General features: G+C 41.3%; 1 protein-coding gene across 2 annotated transcripts in view; it reads left to right on the plus strand.

The window, feature by feature from the left end:
- The window catches only part of ENOX1 (ecto-NOX disulfide-thiol exchanger 1), a 270,650-nt gene that overhangs the window by 56,107 nt on the left and 188,995 nt on the right, over nt 1–25,548 (plus strand). For both annotated transcript variants that reach the window (XM_042976177.1, XM_042976235.1), the window contains exons 3-4: nt 7,758–7,901; nt 8,759–8,896. In XM_042976177.1, coding sequence (XP_042832111.1) covers nt 7,758–7,901; nt 8,759–8,896 — 282 coding nt within the window. The remainder of the gene's footprint in view (nt 1–7,757; nt 7,902–8,758; nt 8,897–25,548) is intronic.

Raw genomic sequence — 25,548 nt, forward strand, 5'->3', positions numbered from 1 at the left:
TTGTCTATAGGACTTTTGGACAGGATTTCTATAATTCTGCTTTTGAAGTTATCTGCCTACAAGTTATTCCTCTCATTTAAAACCAGCTCTGATTTCTGCATGATTATGCAGACTCAGGAGTTTTTTTGCAACATGAGAAAGCCCCACTTGCGAGTGATTTTCAACTCTAATGATGTCTGTGTGACTATTAAATTTGATAATTAGAGAAGTTGCCATAATACAAAATTTCTAGGTGTTTCATTAAATAAGTACTTGGTTTTGGTGATGCATGTTTTACTGTATGTTGACATGAAACGTTTTCAGCTCTCCAAGATTATTGTGCACCCTGTGCCTTCAGTGCCTAACTGATAACGCAGCCACAGTTAGAAAAACAGGCTACTTTCCCGGGGCAGATGAGTCGTTGATCTGGAAGGCTGGAGTAGGAGAAAAGATTCTATTTGAGGATCTTAGTCCTCCAAATGCCATCCCCTTGTACGGAAGGATTTCTGTATGACATTCTTACGAGGCACGTGTCTCCTCCTACTGACAGCGAGAAGGGGTGTTAATGGGAGAAGATAGAGTGGAGGGTAGCGCATTTATACCCTTGTATGGAAATCTGTAACCAAGATAGAGAGCAAGGATGGAATTACAGCTGTGGCAGCAGCATTTTTCAGGGACCTTCAGCCTTGTTTTCAGCACTGGAACCTTCCCATCGGCATCTATCCCGCCCCTCCTGTTGGGGGCAAGAGCCTTCGTGGAGCTTTCTGTGTCACAGAAGCCTGGCTGAGATCACTGTGTGCAGTCATTCCTTACCTCCGAGGATGATCCTGACCTCCAAAAGCAGTTAGAACATAAAGCCTTCACCACGAAAGAACTAAGACAGTCTTCCTATTAGATTCTGAGTCACGAATGTCCCTAGAGGCTAGACCCATCTTGCTGTACACCCCCCAACCTCTCGTCTTGGGAACCTGAATATCTTCGGGCCCAGAAGGCCTTCTTCTTTCTGAGCACCTCCGTTTGAATCTCGGTGAACACTGCCAATGGCACCCAAGCTTTGACCCATTTCCCCAGAATGCTCCCTGCTCAACCTAGAACTTCCCAGTTGGATATCTTGCTGCACATTCATTTGCTCCAACTAGCCCACCCTCACGAGGTAACCATACCATCTATGACGCCCCATGGAGTGAAAAGGACTCTCCCTAGGAACCCAAGGCCCCCACCATCCTACTCACTGCTTTTAGACCATAAACAAGGGCTGTGTATGGTCATTTAGAGAAACAGAAAACAAGGTCTCTGGTCCAGGGCACCCCACTGGAGGCGGGGTGTCCCTGCTGAGTCTGGAATACCTGGGGCGATCATGACTGCAGGGTAATACTTCATCCGTCGTGTTGCAAAGGCATCATTAAGAGCACATTAGTTTAAAGAGTAACCAACACGTTGTTTGTGACCCTACTAGGAGAAATGTTAAACAGGATGGGCGACTGGCTCAGGCTGGTCAGGATCTGATCTGGATTTTATTGCAGGTAGATTTCCATAGATTAAAGAGCTCTAATCAAGCTTTTTTTTTTTTTTTTTTTTTTTTTTTTTTTTTTTTTGAAAACAGATCATTCATTTACCAGAGTTTGCAGCCATTTAAGGGTCAGTTATTCACTCACTACAATTAAAATGTTCCACTTTGTAGCTTAATATGTTTTTCATGGTTGGGTCAAGGTATAAAATGAGTACGTAATGAAAAAACTGAGTACAAAAGAGCACAAATTATTGAATGATACTGTCTGCTTTCCCTTATATAAGAAGATAATAATGTTTACAGAAATTGCTTTCTGTGTGTAAGTGTGGCCAAAAAGACCAGCATGTGACCTACACTATACATGCATTAAAAATTGTTCTTTGATCATTGGCAGTGTCCATGGTTTATAGACCTCACGCTTTTGAGGAATGTATCTTCGAAGCCTGAAATCTACCTAAAGTCTATTTCGGAGGTGTTACCCGTCTTCCAAAAGGACTCTTTCCCCTGGTCTCTGCGTTGCTCTTTCTCTGCAGCCCACATCTTTGCCATCTCAATCGAAGCTTCTGTGTAGTTATAGCATTGTATTTACTTTGTCTCTTCAGTAGGACTGTTTGGGAACTTGAGAACAGAGAGTGCAAACAGAAAACAAACTTGTCAGGTGAGGGAAAATGCGAATTCTCTAATGTGTCCATATTTACTTTCATAAACTTGTCTGAGACTTACTTGATTGGCAGTTATGCCTCAATGTCCCTGTTCAGGGGACAGAAGAGTCCCTTTCTCAGGGCCACACATGGTTGCAGAAGCAGAGTTCAAGAGCTTATTTTCCCCACAAGGGCTCAGCTGAAGGGTGAATGTGTGAACTGTTAAGGCTGAAACAGTTTCCTGCCAGTAACATTTTGGGGACTTCCACATCTGGGGGAAGCTGGAATTAAGGAACTCTAGGGTTTGAACCTGGATATTCTATGAACCTGGGTGTGGTTGTCCTGAATCCTCAGGGCGTTAGAAAAAGCTTTGCTGAAAGTGAGACTCTTCTCGTTTTAACGGATCCAGGCCTATGTTTATGGATGAGATTGCTTCCTTTAATAATTCACTCAGCAGCAGAGTCAGCAATGATAACTTTCCCTATGCTAGATGTATTTTGGAAGGTAGAAAACAACGTCTGACAACATATTGTGTATGTGGTTGATGGATATCCATCAATGGGAGGTATGAGTTGACCCATTACATGTTTCATAAACAGCCTTCAGGTATAATATTGCCCTTCTCAGAAAAGCTGAAATAATCGAAGTGTGGAAGCTCCTGTATTTTAAAACTTGCCTATATACAGACTTTGAAATTACATATTATCATAGTAGTATCTGGTCCTATTTTCTTTTCTGTCTTTAACGGAAAAAGAAATACTTTATCCTTAAGGTCTCAAGCTTTCTCTTTTATTATTTTGTTCAATTTAGAAATATAAAATGTGATATTTTTTAAAAGAATCGATTTCCTGAAAACAAAGTAATTTTACCTCTGTCATTTCTCTACACTTAAAAATGTAATGCGTCCAAGGACTTTATCTACCTCTCATGCCCATGCTGGTTGAGTTGTCTCTGGCAAATTTGGTAATTTTGTTTGATTTCATGATTTCAGAGGAAACCTTCTCTCTCATTCATATTCCCTGTCTGTCTCTGCCTCTGTCTGTCTGTCTGTCTCTCTCTCTTTCTCAATGTTGAGTTTTTCAAAGACAGACATGTCTTGGGTAAAACCTTATCATCCATTCAGTAACCGTTTCCTCCCTAACATGGAAGAATGACTTTAAAACTGGCTGCTAGACAGAATGGAAAAAATGGAGGATGCAAGCTCAGATCCTTAATGATATTTTGTGTTTGAGAAACGGCCAGACCTGCTTTCTTTCCTCTGTAGTACGTGCCAAATGGAAATTTTTCCTTTCTTCCAATGATATCACTTCTTTAGCATATATGTACGTATGTGCCTTTATTACACTAACGTACTGTTTAATGGGTCTGGAGATGCTGTTATTTATAGATTTCAGCTCATTCAAAGAACAGCTGCAAGAAGTCTCACAAAAGGGGAGCATCCCGGTAACCTGATGATGGCCCCACATTGGTTGCCAAGGAGGTGTGGAATCTTAGATCGTGAAGAATGACTTGTTACATGCACCAAAAGCTTATCTGGAAGGATCTAACATTTTTAAAAATTGTCTTTCTTTGACACTTTAAATTCGTCTGTGTTCTAGTTTCCAACAACAATTTCCCCTTTTGTGTTCTTTAGTTTTCAAACCTCCAGCCTTTGGAATTAGACCCTGGAACTGAAGTTTATTCCTTTGTTCCTTTGTTATTTCCTTCTTTCTCTTTTTATTTTCCTTTTTAGTTTCCTTCCTTTCTTCTATGACTGAATTCACTTGAAAAACATATGTGTGTGTGTGTGTGTATATATATACACATACAGTTTATATATAGTTTTAAATATATTTTATAAATGTATCAACATACTATAATTATATATAATTATTACATATAAATAACATATAAGTATATATTATTTACTTTAACAGCAAACAAAATCATTCTGTTAAATTTTTAAAAATAAAATTTCAATACTTAACTCATCTGTACCCCCATTTTATAGCAATCTATGCTTTGTGGGCAGTTACAGATGGGTTTTATTATTCATAGCGTGTGTGTGTGTGTCCTTGGGACATGTGAAAGTTGGACAGGGTTAGCAAGAGTTGTGTTATTTACAGTGAGAAAAGCTGTGCTGTTTGTCTGTTTGTTTGTTTCTTTTGAGGGAGGAATGGGGGAAAATAGTATTTTCATAGGCTTGGTGAGTTTCAGAAATTATTTGCCCTGTTAATGTAGCCCGGTGAAATCCTGAGCATAAATCGATCTTGTTGAACAGTTATGAAATTGGGTAGGAGATTTTGCACGTGCATATACCTTAACAAAGAACAGGTTAGATTTCATCTGAACCCTGGACAGTGCTGTATTATTAACCTTGGCATTTTGTACATCCGATTGGTTTTGTGATGATCTTGTCTTACTAAAAGCTGTAAATTCAAACTGCTAATTTCACAATTAGTCATCAGTTTCTTGAAAGCTTTCATAGTTGCATAAACAGAAGAATAGCCTAGAGAAGAAAATTCATACATCTTTTAATTCACATTGTATTATTTTATAAAGGATTTGTGGAAAACAAAGAAATATTCTGCTACAATTTAGGTGTGGCATAGAAAACTAGGGCAGTGCTTACTTTTAGAAATATCAAGTGTTACTCGCTGTTTTAGAATTAATTACATAATTATCCCATAGAACACTGAGATCCCAGGGTACCTTCATAGAAACACTACACTTCCAAATAAAATAATAATAATTAGCATCTACTATATTCCAAGTGCTTTATTAGCTATAATTTTTTAACTCCCCACATCTCTGTGTGTAAGTAAACACCATTAACATGATCAATCTTTTCTATAGTTTAGAAATAAGAAAACTAAGGCAGAGAAATGGATTTGAATGATAAATTAGGCATTATGGCTTTGAGTCATGTAAAGAGGCAGGTATTCAATAGGAACGATAGATGTTAGGAGAGTATAAAAATTACTCTTGCAACCATTCATAAATTACTAGGTAGTAATTAATTTAAAATATCATCTTTCTTCCAAGCATCAAGGAAATTTACATTTCTTTAAAAAATTGCCTGGCTTCCTTGAGACTCTTGGAAATGCCTAAGAGGTGATACAACTTACTGTGGAGTCACCATTCTAGGTACATGGCAGCTACATGAAGTTGTATGACATTGAAACCATTGGTTGGTAGATTGAAGGCATGTAATAAATTAAGTGTCACAGAGTCTCATTAGGGGATAAATTCAGGTTTCCATCTTACATCTTGCCAACAAAGCAATGACTTTTTTTGTTTGTTTTTTATTTGTTGTATGACACGGTAACAGTTCATTACTGTTCCCAGTGGAACAGCATTAGTTTAGGGTAGGCATGAAAGTGTGGGTGGGCACTATGGGCCCCTGGGACGTTTGATGCCCCCATGTGACACTATAATCACTGAGGAGAAAACTGCCTTTGGAACAGACAGTTATAGAGCCATGGAAAGCTAACGGCATCCCTAAAATACTGTTGCAAAAAGGCAAGGAAACATGACAGGTCAGGTACCAGTTGTAAAGCCTACAAAGTAAAGGGATGTTCTTTGATGTAATATTCCAGAACTGCAGACTCATTGGACAGAAAGTTGTGATTAATGCCCATTTGGAGAGAACCCAGGCTGGAAGGAAGCCAGCCAACTAAACTTCATTTAGGGAGATAAGTAAGACAAATGGTGACCTTGCAACGATCTGAAACAACTCTACTCCATGGCCATTTGAGCAAAAGAATGAACAGTCTAGCCGGACTCTGCTGTGGTGATCTGAACTGGTTGGAGGTAGACAGGGGAAAGTGCTGTGAGGTTTCATCATAGAAATATGGCTGGTGTGTGGGTAGCCAAAGGGCAGACATTTAGATCTGTTATGTATTTGTTCCTGAGTTCATTTTCTATGGTGAGAACGTTGTCTGATGGCATCCATTGCCGTGGTGAATAATTGATTCACCACAAGTGAACAAGGTCTCAATTCATTTGGGTAGTAGAGTTTTTGGGTTTTTTTAAATTTTTTAGTGTTTGTTTATTTTTGAGAGAGAAACAGAGCATGAGTGGGGGAAGGGCAGAGAGAGAGGGAGACACAGAATCCGAAGCAGGCTCCAGGCTCTGAGCTGGCAGCACAGAATCCCACGTTGGGGGCTCAAACCCATGAATTGCAAGATCATGACTTGAGCCAAAGTTGGACACTTAAACTGACTGAGCCGCCCAGGCGCCCCATGGGTAGGTGAGTTTCATTGCAAGGTATAAAGCATTTGTCTTGAGTGCCGTTTGCTCTCAAAGTTGGAATCGTTTTCTATTGAATGATGATGTATCATCTGCCAACAAGCTATTGGAAAATATTCCCCACCATCTCATGTGCCCCTCCGGTCGAGGGCTAGGTGTTTGTGGAGACTATGGAAACAATTTGCTATCACCCACCTATTCCTTGAAATACTGAAATCTGAGCTTCCATTTGAACTAAACTTATACTCATAAAGTGTGCACTAGACACACACAAACAGACCGTCACATCTAATTCTAAAATACCCAATAGCGTGGGTTAGAAAAACTTCTAAGTTTATACCTAAATAAAAAGAAATCATTAAACTGTTACAACAAATCCACTTAAAATTCAAACTTCGCAGATCCCACACGTAAGCAGTATGTTTTGCCTTTCAGTTTTGAACTGCCGAATGTGCACTTAAAATACGTGTGCATGAAAAACACTCTGTATGTATGAATGCTATGTTTTTGCATTTTTAAGGATGGGGGGGAAGGTTATTTTATAAATAGCGGGCTATAGAGGGACCCTTTCCTTTGCAGCTTTATTTAATGCTTTATTATTTGTTTTTACTAGAAGGGTGCTTTGGAAAGTTTAACAAAAATATGTGCATATAGATGTATGTGTGTTTGCGTGTGTGCGTGTGTGTGTGCGTGTGCGCTGTGAGGCTAGGGAAAACCCAGACCCAACAAACTGTGGCCTGTTCAATTTATCTTCATAGAAATAAAAGAAACAACTGTGTCTCTTTGCTGCCCCAACATCCTCTCCATCTTCTTTTATGAGAGGCGCACTATTCTTTCCCTCTGCCTCTGCTGGCTATTGTAATCTGGGCGCACTCCTTTACCAGCTTCACGGCGAATAGCTCCTTGCTTTTCTCTTCCTCTGCCCTCCATTCCCCCCCCTCCCCGCCCGAATACATTTCACAGACGACCGTCTTCCAAAATAACAACATCAATTAATTTTTTAACTTAAAGAAAATCATATTTAGCCCCGAGTCTGCCCTCTCCATTGATGTGTAGTGAGTGGAAGAGGCTGTGCCGGGGCTGATAAGCCCCGTCTGTGAAGTCTCTTCAGTAGGAGGCAAGGAAGGCCCTGGCCGCTTGCACAAGGGGCTGCTTATTCAGGCAGCGTGGCTCTAGGTGAGCTGACAGCTGGCCCGCCCAGCGCACCCAGGGCAAACCTAGGCAGGGACCGGCTGGGCCGCCCGGGCTCAGGAAGCAGCCCCTCCCTGAGTCTCAGTCTGTGACTGGAAGTTGTCCTTTGTTGTTCATTGGTTTTTGCCCAGACAACAGTGTTTTCCTCAAAGGCTCCCTCAGCTAACTGTCGTGATCTCTCACCACCCTCCTCTCCCCTTTTGCAGAATCCGATGACCTCCGTGGGGAACCTGCACTCAGCCATCAGAGCGCACCTGCCCCCAAGGATGCTCATAGTTCAGTCGTAGATGCAGGTGGCGTGGAAAGCATCAGCCGGTGTCCCCAGCAGCTTCCTCAGATGATGGCTGCAGGTAAATGCCAGTGGCCCGCCCAGGACACAAACAAGGCGTTGTGAGTTCTTAGGGGAAGAGCTTGCCGGGCGGTAAATAGGCATTGAACCGGGAACCTGGAATCCTTAAAGAAACCGGGCCATGGGACTAGCATACATCAAAAATCATTAAGTCAAATTTCACATGTTTTGCTGAGTTTTTTTTTCTGGCCCTGTGCTCTTTGTTTTTAATGTTATTTATTTGTTTATTTGGTTTTGACGAAAGTCTTGAACTTATAAGAAATATTTTGGAAGAGTCATCTTAAGCAGACACCTGCATTTCCATAATGGAATGATACAAAAAGCTTAGAAAGGAAAGAGTATGTTACAAGGTAACCCTGATAAATTCAGTTAGGACCGAACTGAGTCGCTGCTTGGCGACTGTTTTTAAAAATTCTGTTAAATAGCTGGAAGGTGTGCCTGCTCCAAAATTCTACTCAGAAATAGATGATGGCGTTTATTTTTAGTCTACTGAACCAATTGACTTTTTTTTCCCCCTTACTAAAGGAGTGGTCCTGTTCTGCCTCTCCACCTTAGAACTTAACTCATGTTGTCTCACTAAGAGAAAGAAGCAGTTCCTCCATTTTTTTTCCAGGAGTGCTTCCTTAATGGCATGCTGTGTGTAACACAAACTACATGTCATTAAGTTTCCTCCCGGAATGTATTTGGAAACCCTTTATGTTTACGTCTGGAGAAAACATTGCTGTAGATTACAGTGCTTTATTTTCGCGTGGTTGGGGAATGTGCTAAGTGAAGTCTCGCATCTCTAGCAATGTGATCTCCTTTAAAACAAACACTCTTGCCTTTTGACTGGAAGTCACAGTTTGTTTTTCCCCGCAGCAGCTGATGGTTTGGGGAGTATAGCGATAGACACAACCCAGCTCAACATGTCCGTGACCGATCCCACAGCCTGGGCCACCGCCATGAATAACTTGGGCATGGTTCCCGTGGGGTTGCCTGGACAGCAGCTTGTGTCTGGTAAGCTTGGGTTTCAAGGTACTTCGCAGCAGTACCAAAGGGTGTTGGTGACAGGTGTCCAGTAATCTACCCACACGCAAGTGTTGAGCATAGTCAACATGGGGCATGTTTATGACTGGGATTTGTCTGGCAGGTTGTGCTTGAGATTCTTTTCCTCATCACCTTGCTCTCCTGCCCGACAGCTATTCTCAGAAAAAGCCATGTGTAATATATATCATCTGTGGCATTGCGATATCAATTTCATGTTTTAAATTGCTAAATAGAAGAGCTAACGTTTGCTTTGTAATTTGCAAAACTCCTTCACCTACATTATGCCATCTGATTCCACAGTCGTCTTTTTGAGGCAGGTGGATATTGTTTGTTTGCTTATGAATGTTCACATTTCAAAGACGGGGAAACAGAGGGCCAGCATTCAGGTGGCTTTTCCAGCACTGTGGTGGCAGAACTAGAAATTCAACTCAACTGACACTAGTCCACATTTTTCCCGTCACTCTTTGGAATCATAATACGATGCATTCAATAGGGAAAATGTTTAGAAATGTCCCCAAGTAGAAGGCCGTTTAAAAGATTTCATCATTTAATTTAATACATCTTTATTGAGGACTTTCCGTGTGCTGTGGAACAAATACTCCAGGGAAGAGAATAGATATATACATACATAAGTGTTCCTGAGGACCATGTCTCCCTAAATTGCAAAGCACAGCAACAACAACAACAACAAAACCCAGCAATTAGAATAATGTGTAGAATCAGGTGTGAAGTGGTAACACAGGCCAATAATGTAGTAATTTCCAGAAGGGTCAATCACTGGGGCTCTAAGAGAAGATATTCTCAGAAGAGTAGGACTTGGGCTGTCCGGAAAGATACATAAAACTTGCAGTATCCGCTCATTTGCTCATTTGTTCATTCAACAAACATTTATTGAGTTACTGTCCTGGTGTGGGTGCTCCAGCTATAAACAAACCAGGCATGGTCCCTGCCCTCCCAGAATTTCCAATGGAGAGGTGACAGTCAGTTATTATGTTATGGTCATTGTTACGTCAGAGGAACAATTCACTTTTGCCCGTCAAGTCAGATGAGGGTAGATGGTATGCACCAAGTAGAAAGCAGTCGCCATTGGAGAGGTAGTTTCCGCCCCCACAAACCTGTGTATTTTGTGCTGAGTTGACCAAGCATTTGTTTGTTTTTGTTGTTGTTTTTATTGTTTTTCAATAGTGGCCATAGATAGGAAATTCTAAACTAGTTACAGTAAGTTTTATGTGTGTGTGTACCTGTACATATATATGTATATATATGTACATGCACACGTGCATATATGTGAATATATACATAGGGGTTTTTTTTAATATCACAAGAAAGAACAGGAGAGAAGACAGGAGACAGCGACAAGTGGGAGACAGAAAAAAGAGAGTCAGATACTGAGTTACAAAACAGTATTCTTAGGATATTTATGAAATTCTCCAAAGTATAAAACTCACGTTAAGTTGAGGATTAGTCTGGTGCGTGCTGTGTATATATGTGCAGCAGTGACGTTTTCTTTTTTTTTTTTTTTTGTCACATGCTTTCTTTGCATTTTTTTAATTTTTTTTTCAACATACGAAATTTATTGTCAAATTGGTTTCCATACAACACCCAGTGCTCATCCCAAAAGGTGCCCTCCTCAATACCCATCACCCACCCTCCCCTCCCTCCCACCCCCCATCAACCCTCAGTTTGTTCTCAGTTTTTAAGAGTCTCTTATGCTTTGGCTCTCTTCCACTCTAACCTCTTTTTTTTCCTTCCTCTCCCCCATGGATTTCTGTCAAGTTTCTCAGGATCCACATAAGAGTGAAACCATATGGTATCTGTCTTTCTCTGTATGGCTTATTTCACTTAGCATCACACTCTCCAGTTCCATCCACGTTGCTACAAAGGGCCATATTTCATTCTTTCTCATTGCCACGTAGTATTCCATTGTGTATATAAACCACAATTTCTTTATCCATTCATCAGTTGATGGACATTTAGGCTCTTTCCATAATTTGGCTACTGTTGAGAGTGCTGCTATAAACATTGGGGTACAAGTGCCCCTATGCATCAGTACTCCTGTATCCCTTGGATAAATTCCTAGCAGTGCTATTGCTGGGTCATAGGGTAGGTCTATTTTTAATTTTCTGAGGAACCTCCACACTGCTTTCCAGAGCGGCTGCACCAATTTGCATTCCCACCAACAGTGCAAGAGGGTTCCCGTTTCTCCACATCGTCTCCAGCATCTATAGTCTCCTGCTTTGTTCATTTTGGCCAATCAGTGACATTTTCTATGGTCTGAACATGCGTTGATCCAGACCCCTTTTCCCGAAAGCTTACCCAGGCAGATACTTCCATCTACTAACTCGAGAGTAAAGATTTGCATTTTTCCACCCAAATTTTCCCAACTGCCTAATTGAAATGCTTATCTAGCAGAAATTGCTCTTGTCTCCACCTCCCACTTGTGTCAGAAAATGTTGTGTAACTTCCAGACTAAGCCACAACCTCAATAATTCATTATTTTTTCTTTATGATTTTGAGTCTTGTGACATTTTAACCATGACCAATTTATGATTTTCCCGGCAACTTACCATGAAAAGAATTACAGCCCCTGCTCGTTATAGAAGATTTACCGTATCTGCCCTGCATTACGTTCTCTATCTCCTGTACTAGCCAGACTGCTTCAACTGTTTTCGAGCCTCTCAGGGCCTTCCTGGGTGTCCCTTCGTCATTTCTGCATTCTGCCAGGTGAACTGTACTTCACGTGGTTCCTCGGGGCTCCCGCTGACCCCGTTTGTTGACACTTTCTCAGGGTCGGGTTCTGTTTTATTCACTTAGTGTGTCTGCAGTTTCTTCCAGTCTTTTTTCCACGGAAACATTTTCATCACATTAAATACTCTAGTGTGTATTTTTATTAACACCTCCAATTTATTTAACCAGCCTAGTGTTTACATTTAGGCTGTTTCCATTGTTTCACTCTTAGAAGGCAAGTTTGTTTGGAGAATTTAATCTCTTCAAGCACATAGAGAAGCATGTTACCTTTTTTTGTAAAATGGTGATTATGTCTAGTTCATGGGACTGTTGCGAGATTTTAATATGATAGTTTACATGCGATAACCACATAGCACCTACACGTAGAACGCATTCATTAACTATTAACTCTTATTCCTTCCTTCCTTTTTTGCTCATTTTTTAAAACAGGTAATATTATGTGAACCATTTCCATGCATAGAGCTTTTCAGCAGTTAGAATTACTGTCCTTGGATAGACTCCTGTATGTAAAACTAGCAGATCACAAGAAACGAACATTTGAAAGTTTCTTGTTAAATGCTGGGCGATTAATTTCCAAAATATGCGTATGTATTTAATATTTATTTGCTAATTTGATGTGTAAAGATGGCATCCTATGATTTTGCCCTCATTTTTTTTTATATCTACCCTTTGTAAATTATTTACCTCCTCTGTTATTAGTACTTCCTCTTTTGTAAATAGATTACTTTCATACTGTATCCATTTATCACACAGAGCTCAAACCTTTTTGGTTTACATTTGGTTATTTATTATTAAGCATTTTAATCTTTGGAATTCATATTTCCTAAAAACACTTATATAGTCTGTTTTTTTGCCTCTTAATGTTGTTTTTTTTTAAAAAATATGTTTAACTTTTCCTTTATGAGTTCTTTATTCCATTTCTAAATACGAAAAGGCTTGTCCCACCGTAGAAGTTGATATGTATTCCCAGTTTTCTGGGCCTCCATTGGCTTACTTTTATCTTTTTTACCTATCTTTTTTATCTTTTATCAAACATTCCATTCTTATGCGTATTTTTATCCCATGTTTGAAGTATCTGTTCTGTACCCCTGATCTATCTTTATTCCAGCACCACATTGTCTCGGTCCTTCCAGCTCTATGGAGTATTTATATGACATCTCTTATGCTCTTTTTACTGGACTGCATGGGTAATGCTGTTTGTTTCTTTCAAGGCAGTCACAGACGGCTGTTTCCTGCTCAGTTCACATGCAGCCGCCTCTGGAATTCTTCGGGGTGCCTGTGGAATGTGAGAGGCAGTCTTTACTGTCTCAGAAGGGGCTTAAAGATTATTTAGTGTAGGCTTCCTTCCAAGAGATCCCCTCTAAAATGTCTCTGACAGGATTATGGAGAGGCTGGATTTTACAAGCACTTGGCCTTCTCCCAAAGTTTCTGATATTTCTAAATGACCAACTACTCTTCCCATGTTTGTTAAAACTGAACTGACACCCAATCCCATTCTCCACCAGTACTTCTGTTTATTGAGAGATTAAAATTATCGGCAAAGGAAGGAAGGCACACGTTTTTCACATCCTCTGCTTTTATCAAAAAGTTTGCCCGGAAGATCAGATCACCCACCACTGTCCCATTGCACCTTTCTGATGTGTTATTGTGGCTTCCACAGTTACAGCTCTTCCGTTTCCTTCCCCTCTACCATCCCCCCGTGTTCCCACCATGATTCCAGCCCCATGCTCATGAACTTGCCTGGCTACCTTCTTCCTATCATGTGCTGCTTAAGATCATCATATTGAATCAGTTTCTTTTATCTAAAATATACCATTATGGTGTTTTACTCCAGCCCTAAATCCCATACTTCAATGTCTTGGTTTATCTATAGCATAATATTTACCTCCTTATATTATTGTTTCATGTTTATTTTATTCCTCCTACTTTTAGTTTTGTGGAACTTTTAATTTTGTGCATTTCAACACTTTGTGCATTGATAGAGATCTAGGTTTTCTAAACTGATCTGTTAGAACACCAGTGCCCTGGGGTTGTTAGGTAAAGTGGATGTCATATAAGTATTTATGTGGTCTAATAGCCAAGGCAAACTCTGGGTTTAAAATAGGTAGATTGCGGTTCAGTCAGTTAAGTGTCAGACTTCGGCTCAGGTCATGATCTCATGGTTCCTTGGTTTGAGCCCTGTGTCGGGCTCTGTGCTGACAGCTTGGAGCCTGGAGCCTTCTTCAGATTCTGTGTCTCCCTCTCTCTCTCTCTCTGCCCCTCCCCCACTCACACTCTGTCTCTCTCAAAAAAAATTGAATAAACATTTAAAAAAAAATGAAAACAGGTGGGTTGCAGAGCACCTGGGTGGCTCCGTCAGTTGAGCATTGAACTCTTGGTTTAGGCTCAGGTCATGATCTCACAGTCCCCGAGGTCAAGCCCCACCCCACGTTGGGCTCCGTGCAGGCCATGCGGAGCCTGCTTGGGATTCTCTCTCTCTGCCTTTTCCCCTGTCTCTGCCTCTTCACCCCTCTCTCTCTCAAAATAAATAAACTTAAAATAAAATAAAACAGGTAGGTTGCTTTCTTTGTGAGTTTCTTCAAAGTCTTTACTATGCTCGTATCCAATGTATACTTTCAAAGAGTAGTATGTAGCACGCGGGCTTCCCCAAACTTAATTTAGCTTAAAAAAAAAAATCTCTTGGCATCTCATGAGACACCAGAATAGCCATGTAAACCAGATTTCTACCATCAGCTGGGGACATCCTTTTCCACTACCATCCGTCTCTCTATGCTGTTTATGATATCCTGTCTATGATCTGGCACACGGCTTGGGTTATGTTTTCACTGAATAGTGTTACTACCTAACCTCAGGTTTCCAAATAATTCTCTCATGGTCAAGAGTTTGCCTAAAGCCTTCTTCCCAGTTTTCTCTGATCCGTGTTGTCACTTTCCAGGAGCCCCCGCCATGGGTGTCATCAGCCCAAATCCGGAATATCAGATCATGAGCCTTGACACCATCTGTGTGACCAGCTGCTCCCTTCCTATATATCCCAGCTTCTTTTCCAAAGTTATGATCATCAGTTGGAAGAGCTGAAAACTCAGCAGCTGAGTCCCCAGTTTTTAAGTTTCTTGCCCAGGACTACGTGGGGACTGGTAATATTGCCTGGATATTCTCTGGCCATGAGCTTCTACCTTGCTTTTCTCTAAACTTTTTGAAATTTTATTTCCTGATCCCAAAATCTTCCCACACGATGGAAAACGAAAACAAAAGAAGACTCTGAGCATCATCGTTTAGAGAGCCTCGCTATTACACGCCAGGCTGTCTGTATCCCCTTAAATCATGCCCGTGTCAGGGAGTGCCGCCAGTAACACGTGAAGGGACTGAAGAAAGGAAGTTTGCTGGCTTGAGTATTATTGTCCTCTTAAAAACAAGTACGTAGGGCAGTTTATCAAAAGAAAGCCCACCTGCGTATCTCTCCTTAGCTGTCGTTGACTTTGATTGGTAGATATCTTTTACCCCAAATGGCTTGACATGCCATTTGTGTTATCTCAAATACGTGTTCTGAAAAGGCATCGCACTTCCCTATTAGCTATGGAAAGACTTTGTCCAAGACAGCGCCACACGCGTTATCATAAGGGATTAACTTAGAGCCCGTAAAAGACTTCTTCCCTCTTACAAGTATCTGTGAACACGGATTGTCCCTTGGCTCGCACCTGTTTCTTCTTTAAAAGCTTTGAGTTCACCGTCACTGCTTCTGTTACTGCCAGAAGTTGAGAAGAGATCAACTTTAAAACTCATGGGGAGGCCAGGTTGGGCTACAGTCCTCTCTTTCCCCTCTTCCATTCGCTGATGCTTCCACTCGTTTTAATTCCTCTCTGCTGGCTCAGAATATTTTTTCTGCTTTCCTTCTTGGGTTGGTTAATCCTCCCAGGAACACCTTGATCCTCTTTAATATGCCCAGATATGAGGAGGCATGTGTTAAATCCTTTCATCTCCTGGAGCATTGCTCTTAACTGGGATTTATTGATCCAGACATTGTGCCAAATGCTGGGAATAGGGAGACATAGACCTTTCAGCGCCTAGCGGGAGAAACAGAGAGGAGTGAATAAGCTAATACAAATCAACATGATGAGTGGTTCTGCCACCAGGAGATAAAGGGTGCTATAGGATGTCACCGAAGAGTGTTAAGCAGGGACTAGTGCGATTAAAGTTGCATTTTAACGGAGAACTTTTGTAAGTCCTAGAGAGAATGGATGGCGTGTGGAATGGTTGGTGGCAGGGAGGTCAAAGGGCCATAGCAGTTATGCAGATGCAAGGTACTAACGACAGTAATAATCATGGAAGTGGAGATGGAGAGAAGTGAAGGGACCCATGAGACATTTGATTCTAGAAACAACAGGAATTGATGACTGAGTCCTCAGAATGTTAGGGGAGTCATCAGCAGTGATTCCAGTTTGGGAAATCGTGTAAAATGGTATGGTCATGTGCTGAGACGCAGAAGGCCGGAAGAGAACCGGTTGCGGAAGACGGCAAGATTCTTTTTGCATGTGTTGAGTTTGAAGAACCCATGGAAATGAAATGTGGTGAGCAGTTAGATCTGAGGGTCTAGAGCTAATGATAGAAGGGGAGACGGGGATGTGGCTTTGGCAGTCATAGCACAAGGACGGTCATTGACTCCTTTCTCCCCCAGTCATACTTTTGCTGTGAAATTATACATAAGCCCTCAGCTGCTCATGCAGGTGTCAGTCTAACCTACAACTGAGTCTCCAAGTATCTGCTTCCTCTGTTTCCTCTCTTTTGACCCACTGGATTCCTATCCATTGGTGGGCTCCAAGGTTTGCAATTGGAGAAGTAGTCAGCGATTTAAAAAATGGAATCTAAGAATCTATTCCTGAAACCATCTCATCAGTTTACAGAGACACTCAGATGGTCTTTCTGTTGATAAACCATCCTACATACTTGTTTTTAAGATGAGACTAACACTTGGGGCGCCTGGGTGGCTCAGTCAGTTAAGCGTCCAATTTTGGCTCAGGTCGTGATCTCGCAGTTCGTGGGTTCAAGCCCCGCGTCGGGCTCTGTGCTAACAGTTCGGAGCCTGGAGCCTGCTTCGGATTCTGGTCTCCTTCCCTCTCTGTTCCTCCCCTGCTCACGCTCTGTCTCTCTCTCTCTCTAAAAAATAAAGTTAAAAAAAATTTTTTTTTAAAAAGAGGAGAATAATACTCAAGTCAGCAAACTTCCTTTCTTTAGTCCCTTCACATGTTACTGGCGGCACTCCCTGACACGGGCATGATTAAGGGGATACAGATAGCCTGGCGTGTAATAGCGAGGTTCTCTAAACGATGATGCTCAGAGAGTCTTCTTTTGTTTTTATTTTCCATCTTGCCGGAAGATTTCTCATAATCAAACATCAGAAAACAAATAGGGCCCTCGACTTAGATTTCACAATTTATGTACCCGATTACATGTATTCCTGACAGCTCAGTTGCACATTCCACAGTTACCTACCCTCTCTTCCCCAGGACATTAGAACAGTACATTGATATGTCCGCTCATTCCCCTACCGTATTACAGAAGACTCAAAATGTACAACACATTTTACAAGGCCCTAGAGAAACAGCAGTTTATATGACAGACAAGCGACATTCCTGTGGAGCATTCATATTTTTTAAAGAAGCAGATGCGTAAATGCCTGTTTCACGACAACAACAGTGGGGTGTTACAGTAAGAGGGATTGGGAGCCCAACTTCGCTTGGAGGCATTAGAGGCTATGCAGAAAAGTCCCTCCAAAGAATATTTAGGCTAAGGGCCCAAAGATGAATTCAAGCTTACCAGGTAGCAGGAGGGGAGAAAAGGGGAATCCGGGAAGCTGAGAGAATTCTAAAAGTATAAAATGCCCCGTGCAAAGGCCTGGGGCAAGAGGAGCTTGGCTCTTGCAAGGAGATGAAAATGGGATGTGTGTGGGCATACATCCAAAAGACTGCTGGAAGTCCAGAAAGAGATGAATGAGGTAGACGGCCTGGAGATACGCACTTGGGGCCAGAGTACCGAGCACCTCCCACCCGCCAGGCATTGAGGGGTGCCTCAAGTGCTGAGGGGAAACATGGCTGTCATCCGTCCTAGGGCTCTCATCCCGATGCTCGGTACATGACGTGTGTGTCTACGGTATTTCTGGAGATGAGCGAATTTGTAGCAAATTGTTTCCAAAAAATATTTGCTTCTTCCTGTGCTGTGTGCTATATAAGGTAATTGGTATCGCTTAAAACGAATCAAGGCTTGTCCTCAAATCACTCTCCACAAGTGACAACAACGTGTATCTTTGTTGACTAGAGATGTCATGAAATGAAAGTCCTTTTCAAATGCTTGCCTAACATGATCTAGTCATTTGAAGTGTAGTCATTTTTCTCCCCCATGCAATGAAGCACATAAATCCACTCGCTTTGTAGATTGACTTTTTCTGAATTATGAATGTGTAATTCTGTTCTTCCTGTCTATGCCACAACAAATATATATATTTTTAATTTCATACTAGTTTCCATCTCTTGATTAGCTTGGTCTTTATTTGGTCTGTCATACCCTGGTATACGTGCTACCCAACTAACTCAACCAGCCTTTTGAACTACACTGGTCATTTTCTTACCCTCTAGACTAAAATTAGAGAAAAATATTTTTAAAGAACTGTCTGTATTTACACATGTATAGGTATAGTAACTATATGCATATTACATGCAAATATATCACATGAAGATGTGCATATACATCACAAACACACACATTCCCTAATTTTCTTGGTTTCCTTTTCTTCCCCTAGAATAGAGGTGCTTTCGTATCTTTAGCGGCAACATGAGCTAAAGGGAAATATTTGCATTCCACAGTAGAAAACGGATTGTCTCCTGCCCCCATAGTAGACATTCTAATGCAGCTGGAATCAGGAAGAAAGATCAAACAGTTAAATTCCTGTATTAAAATTAATTTGTATGTTCCTATCCAGCGTGCACACACATACACACATACAGGCACATTACCATATATTGCATTTTTGTTTTCAGTTAATGTCAAACCCTTTTATTTGTAAGTATGGAATCATCGTGTAGTGACTTCTCAATTACGCCTTGTTTCCTTTTATTGGGCTGGACCTTATCATTTACTGTGTGTTACACACCATGTTGTTGAGTGGTAGATATATTACACTGTGTACTTATATAACTAGGCTATCATTTATCTAATAGACTGTGCTAGGCTATCCATTTATATGGGCAAGAATCATATGTTTCATCTTTGTCTTTCCTCTGTCATCAAATACGGAGATGGGTGCTCAGTAACCATGTAGTGGAATGCATGTCTGAGTGGATTCGTTTATATAAATAACTACATAAAGATGTATACATTTTGGAAAAGTTACTTTTACCTGGTCCTTAGACTGTTCTAAAGTATAGCTTTTATGTTTTTAATCATGGTTAGATATGAAGGGTAGCCACAACCATCAGCCCCTTATTTGACATCTGTGATTTCTTTTTCGAGTAATTGAGCATTATCTTTCCAGATTACTTCTTTTCTTTTAAAAAAAAAAATGTATCTTCCCCATCTCTCCTTATCATGCTTATGCTTTCATTGACCTTCTTGTACATATGGATGGGGTATATGATAGCTGTTTTAGTGCACTTATGTACTAATTCTGTTGTCTGTGATCTCTCTAAGTGTCTTTCTGTTGGTCCTCATGATAGATCATATTTTCCTGCTTCTTTGCATGCCTAGGAATTTTTCGTTGGATGCCAGACATTGTAAATTTTACCTTGTTAGGCGCTGGATTTTTTTTTTTTTTAATTTCCTTAAATATTTTTGACATTTGTTCTGAGATGCCATTAAGTTCCTTAGAAATACTTTCATCCTTCCAAGGCTTGCTTTTTAGCCTAGGTAGGTGGGTCCGGAGCAGCCTTCAGATAGACTAAAGATAATTTATGCCACTTCTGAGGCAAGATACTTCTAGAAACACTGCTCTGGTATATTAAGAGTTACCCTCTCTGGCTACTGGAAACTGGATCTGTTCTCAGCCCTTTTGTGAGCCTCAGAATCAGTTCCACCTGCTCCTTACCCACAGTTTTTGCCTCAGTCTTGGAATCTCCTTCGCAGACCTGATCAATACTCAGCCAAAGACTTGAAGGGAACATTCTGAAGATTTTCAGAGCTATCTTTCTGGTTAGGGCCTTTCTCTGCAGTGCTCTTCCCTATAATTTCCAGCTGCCTTGGCCTCCCAAACACTGAAACTAAGGTATACCTCTGCCTCTGTTTGGGTTTCTCGTGCTTGAGTTAAATCCTGGAAACTTTCTAGACAGTAGACGGGGACAACCATAGCTTTTACTGTACCTGTCTCCCTTCTCTCAATAATCATTGTTCTGTACTTGATGTTGTCCATTGCCCAAAAACTGTCATTTCATATATTTTGTCTGACTTTCAGGTTGCTTCAAGCAGGAGAATAGATTCTATCGCTGTTACTTCTTCATGGCTGGAAACAGAAGTTTTCAGACAAAGTCTTTTTAAAGTGTGTGTGTGTATGTGTGTGTGTGTGTGCGCGCGCACACACACACACGCATGCCCTAGGGACATAAACAGTGTAAATCTCTGGCTATGATATGAATGACTTTTGTAGGGATGCAGAAAAAGGTGGTAATAAATCCACCAATTCCTGAATACCTAATATGTACCAAATACAGTAAACATCTAGCTTCATTTAATCCTCTGCTAGCTAAATATTATTAACCCCATTTCATAGATAAGGGAACTGAGCTTGGGTGATGTTAATTAACTTACCCCAGGTTATTCACTTAGAGGGAGGTAGTGCTGGAATTGAAATACAGGTCTATCCACCTAAGCTGTTTCCACTATATCAGAATTTGGAGAAAAATCACTGAAGCAAGATTTCCTAGATTTTTGTCTCAGGCCAGCACTCTCTTTACACTTACAAATATCTTAGGTGGAAATATATCGTTGCGGCGGGGAGGAGGAGGAGGAATCATAGAGATTTTTTTATATCACATTAAAACTTTAAAATAGCAATTATTTGATTTTTATGCACATCATTTTTCAGGATACTTAAAATCCAGAGATTTCCAGGGCACCTGTGTGGCTTAGTTGGCTAAGTGTCCGACTCTCAATTTCAGTTCAGGTCATGATCTCACAGTTGGTGAGATCAAGCCTGGTGATGGGCTCTGTGCTGACAGCACAGAGCCTACTTGGGATTCTCTCTCCCTCTCTCTCTGCCCCTCCCCTACTCGTGTGCACATCCTCTTTCTCCCTCTTAAAATAAATAAACATAAAAAATAATAATAAATCCAGAGATTTCCATTAAGTCTCATGAGTTTAGGACTTATGGTCTGGTGATCTGGAATTGGTACTAACATTTAACCAGGAATAGCTTGGTAATATAAAGTAGACTGTTATGGATAAGACCAGGTAAGTGACCTGCCCCTAGCTAATGTCAGTAACCAAAAATGATCATAAATATGGGGAGATTATATACATTTCAGTCTAAAGGCAAGTAAGAAGGTTTTCCCAAAGGAAAAAAATGACTGTGAGTTTCTCAGCAGTTAACACAGATTAGATGGGCTTGAGTCAACTTAAATATTCACTCTTTGGGAATAACAGAATGCAGAGCAGGTGGGAGCTGGGACACACAGTCCTATAAGATTGTGGTAGAGCATTGGAAAGGGGGTGGATCGTATGGAAAGAGCTGATGAGGGCAAGCAGGGAGTTGGAAGGGTTAGAAGGTGTGAAGGAGAAAAGAGCATTAGCCAGTAACATAAATAGGGACCCTTTCCATGGTATTTGCAAAAGAAAAATTATTTTCCCTAGAAACTGATGAACTGTCCCTGCAAGAGGCAGATGGTGACTTTGAGCCCGATGTCTTGGGTTTCAGTCCAGGCTCTTTCCCTTGGCCATGTCACCTTGGGCAAATTACATTTAACCCCCCTGAGTTTGTTTGTCTATAAAGAGAGATATAATGGTATCGACATCAGAGAATTGTAGCTTCCAGCATCTGATGATACAAAGTATGGGACATACTGTAGGGATCCAGATATGTTAGCTCCCTTGCCCCTTACTGAACAGCAGTTAGGGAGGAGCAGGGAAGGAGAGAAGAGTGACTTTGGATGACTCCATATTGAAATGCACTGAAAAAGGAAGATTTGGCCCCTGTGAAAAACTGGTTCCCTTGTCCTGATTTTCCTGTGTCCTAGAAGCAGTGACAACCATTCTCCTCTACAAGCCATGTGGAGGCACCCAGATTTGAGTATTATTCTTTGAGTGTTACTCAAAGTATTTTCCACTGATCATCTGTGTCATTATTCCCTGAAATGTAGATTTTAGGGCCACAGACCTTCTGAAACATGAGGCCCTGGAAACTACAAATGGAAATTTGAGAACACAACTCCTTGAAGGACTTTAGGACCTACGTTGGTGGGAGAAGAAGAAAATACCCCATTTGGCCTAGAAATGAGCAGGGAAACTTGTTTTTTTTTAATTTTTTTTTTAACGTTTATTTATTTTTGAGACAGAGAGAGACAGAGCATGAACAGGGGAGGGGCAGAGAGAGAGGGAGACACAGAATCTGAAACAGACTCCAGGCTCTGAGCGGTCAGCACAGAGCCCGACGCGGGGCTCGAACTCACGGGCTGCGAGATCATGACCTGAGCCAAAGTCGGACGCTTAACCGACCAAGCCACCCAGGCGCCCCAAGGGAAACTTGTTTAATACTAAATTTCTGTGGTCTTAACTACAATGCCGTTTTTACAACTGAAAATGTTTTTATAAAGTAGCTGAGACTAAAAGTACCTAAATGGTAGCTGCAGATGCAAATTTAAAAATCATATATTGAGTATCTACAATGCTCAAGCACTGTGCATAATCTCATTTAATCAGACTTCATTTGATGGGGCTCCTGGGTGGCTCAGTTGGTTGAGCATCTGACTCTTGATTTCAGCTTAGGTCACGATCCCAGGGTTGTGGAATCGAGCACCACAATGGGCTCCGTGCTGAGCACCGAGCCTACTTAGGATTCTCTCTCTCTCTTTCTCTCTCTCTCCCCACTGCCCCTCTCCCCCACTTGAGTTCTCTCTCTCTCTCTCTCTTTATTTCTAAAAAAACAAAAATAAAATAAAACAAAACAGAATAAAATAAAATCAGGCTTTATCTTGAAGAAGATGTCTTGGGCATTGAGACACATATCCTTGAGCTATAATAAACTGCACTTTCCTCTTCGTCAGGGATATCTGCTTGTTATCACAGAAGTCACAGTTTTGACCTTGAAGTTTTACTTCGGAAAGTTTATGCCTGTGGGGCAAAGGGATACTTTATTCTAAAGGGGAAGGAGAAATACTATAGTCTTCAAGTTCGCTATGTCTTCCAGCCACAAGGGCGTCTTTAAAGAAATATTCCTCCCCTTCCTGGATGGGACTCTTGTGACCTCCATCAGTTAATGCCTCCTAGTCATTTATTCTATCTCAGCAGGAAAAATAAGCCTCAACACTCTAATGTGAGGCAGCTAAAGCCTCCACAGGGGACCCTCACACAGAGTGAATCATTGCTGACGAGGTTCTAACCAGAGACATTTTTATGAGCTGTGCAATCACTCAAAAATGCTCATTTTATATTTTCAAAACTTAGTGGCCTCTATCTCGGAAACTGTGTATTTGAGAACATCTTTTTGAAGTTGTTCATCCCCAGCTGTGAGAAAATACTGCCTAGTCATGGGTTGGGGAAAAAAGCAATTGAGAGAAATAATAGAGGAAGGCGATGATTTCATCCTTGTCTGGATATCTATGTCATCCTCACTGGGACTTGGCTAAGAGAGAGGCAGGCCAGAGGCGCTGTGGGTCGCAGGAAGGAGGAAGGAGCCCAGTGGGTCACAGGCCCTTACTGGCCAGAGAAAACCAGGAAGGGCACAACGGTGTAAGAGAAGCATATGGGAAACAGAGTTCCGGGGCCCTGGAGGCTTGGTGTTACTCTTCCTCCGCTCTGCCACATGGTGGCCACGTGACCATGGGCCAGTCGCACAGATTATGAGGGCCTTGCTATGCCCAACTGTCAAAGGAAGGTGTCTGGGGTTCCTTAATGCTCTGAAATTCTGTAATTCAGGAAAACCCTAAAAATCAAGAATGTGAGACATTAATATGCGCGATGCTAAAGTGACTAGCATCCAGTTAATATCTTGAGGAAATAAAGCAGGATAATAACTTTGAACAGGAACCGCAGGAAGAGTATCTCTATAATTAAGGTGATCTTTTTTGGTGGAGACGGTGTTTTTTGTTTGTTTGTTTGTTTGTTTGTTTGTTTGGGTATTTGTTCCTTAATGGATCCAGAGAGCACCTGCAGAGTTAATCACACACATAGCCACCCGAGTCATGTAGGAGAATCATCGTAAGGAACTTGAATCTTTCTAGGCTTTAAAGAAACAAGTTGCAAGAGAGGGCAAGACATACTCCTACGAGTGTCAGGGCCTTTGACACAGCAGTGGCATCTGCGGAATAACCGGTAACCGAAGGCAAACAGGAAGCTGAGCAAGAGTGTAGATGCTAGAAATCGGAGAGTCTCAGTTCAGTCAAGCTCAGGAAGAATGTGAGACGTTTCATATCTGCTCTTCCTGTCAGTGTAAAGGAATGGGCTAAAGACCATATGAAACCTTAAGTGAGCGGTCTTGTTTGTTTTTACGTGTAATTCCAAATCTGCTTCGTGAATTCCTAGTTCCTTCGAGAAAATCGGGGGACTTCGTAAAAATAAGAGGAGGAAGGATGCAGGAATGTGCATTTGCTCACCTACCTCTCTCCTTGCAAAGCTCTTGCTGTTCCCCAGAGCCTGTGCTCAAACCGAGGAAAAGAGCCAGTGCAACATCTGTTCCTTGCTTTGCTAAGTCAGTGTGTGATGGGTCCTTCTTTGAATGAGTAAATTAAGTGGTCTGTTTTAAACAGCCTCCTGCTGGGCTGCATGCTTAGGAAGGAAAAGTAAATAAGGCCACGCTTATTCCCGTCATGTTCACGAGAACCTGAAAACAAGACTTGGGGCAAAATAACTGAAACACGGATAATTAAAAATGTAGTATGATATGGCATCCATTATATGGGAAGATGATAACACCAACTCGGTAGAAATAAGATTTGGCAGTTAGAAAGGTCTTGAATAGTAGCCTATCATTCTGATATTTAGTGTGTAATTTTTCTGAGAGATTTCAGATAGGATATTTCATTTAAACCTTAATAATTTGCTCTACAGTGGCAGGTGTGTCTTACACAATTCCCGTGCTCATGGCAGACGTTGCTAACGTGATTATCAGCCTTCTTTCCTACCGTAGTAGGATATGTCCTTATATCCCGGCATGGCGCTCCAAACAGCCAACACCAGTAGAAACGTGAAGGAGACTTTCTGCTACCCCTGATCTTTCATTTTATGGATGAGGAGATAAAGGTCTGCAGAAGGTCTAGTTAAGTTCTACGGAACAATGTATCTTGACTGTTTCCTCCAGTTTTGATAGGCTTGAGAGGAAGACCTCAGGGTCTCTTGCCTATCCCCTTCCACGCATGGCGAAGAACATGCCAAGTTTAGGAGTGCCCTCATACTTTTTATTGAAGGAAATTGACTGGTTATAAGGGAAAACAACTAAACTCTAACCTTGGCTGCTTATGCAGAAGAGTTAACAGTTTTATCATTTACTGGAAGAAATGTATGTACTTTAAAGGAAAAGCCTATTAATAATTTCACATGGCAACCGAAATATTGGTAACATTAATGAAGCACGCTCATTTCTTCACATTTAGAATCAGTCTCCCTAACTTTTCTTTGTTTCGTTTCTCATTCTTGTTACTCTTTTCCCTTTGAGACCATGCGCATTCATCCTTTCCTTATGGTCT

This window comes from Panthera tigris, chromosome A1 (genome assembly GCF_018350195.1).
Source record: "Panthera tigris isolate Pti1 chromosome A1, P.tigris_Pti1_mat1.1, whole genome shotgun sequence".
Taxonomy (NCBI): Eukaryota; Metazoa; Chordata; class Mammalia; order Carnivora; family Felidae; genus Panthera; species Panthera tigris.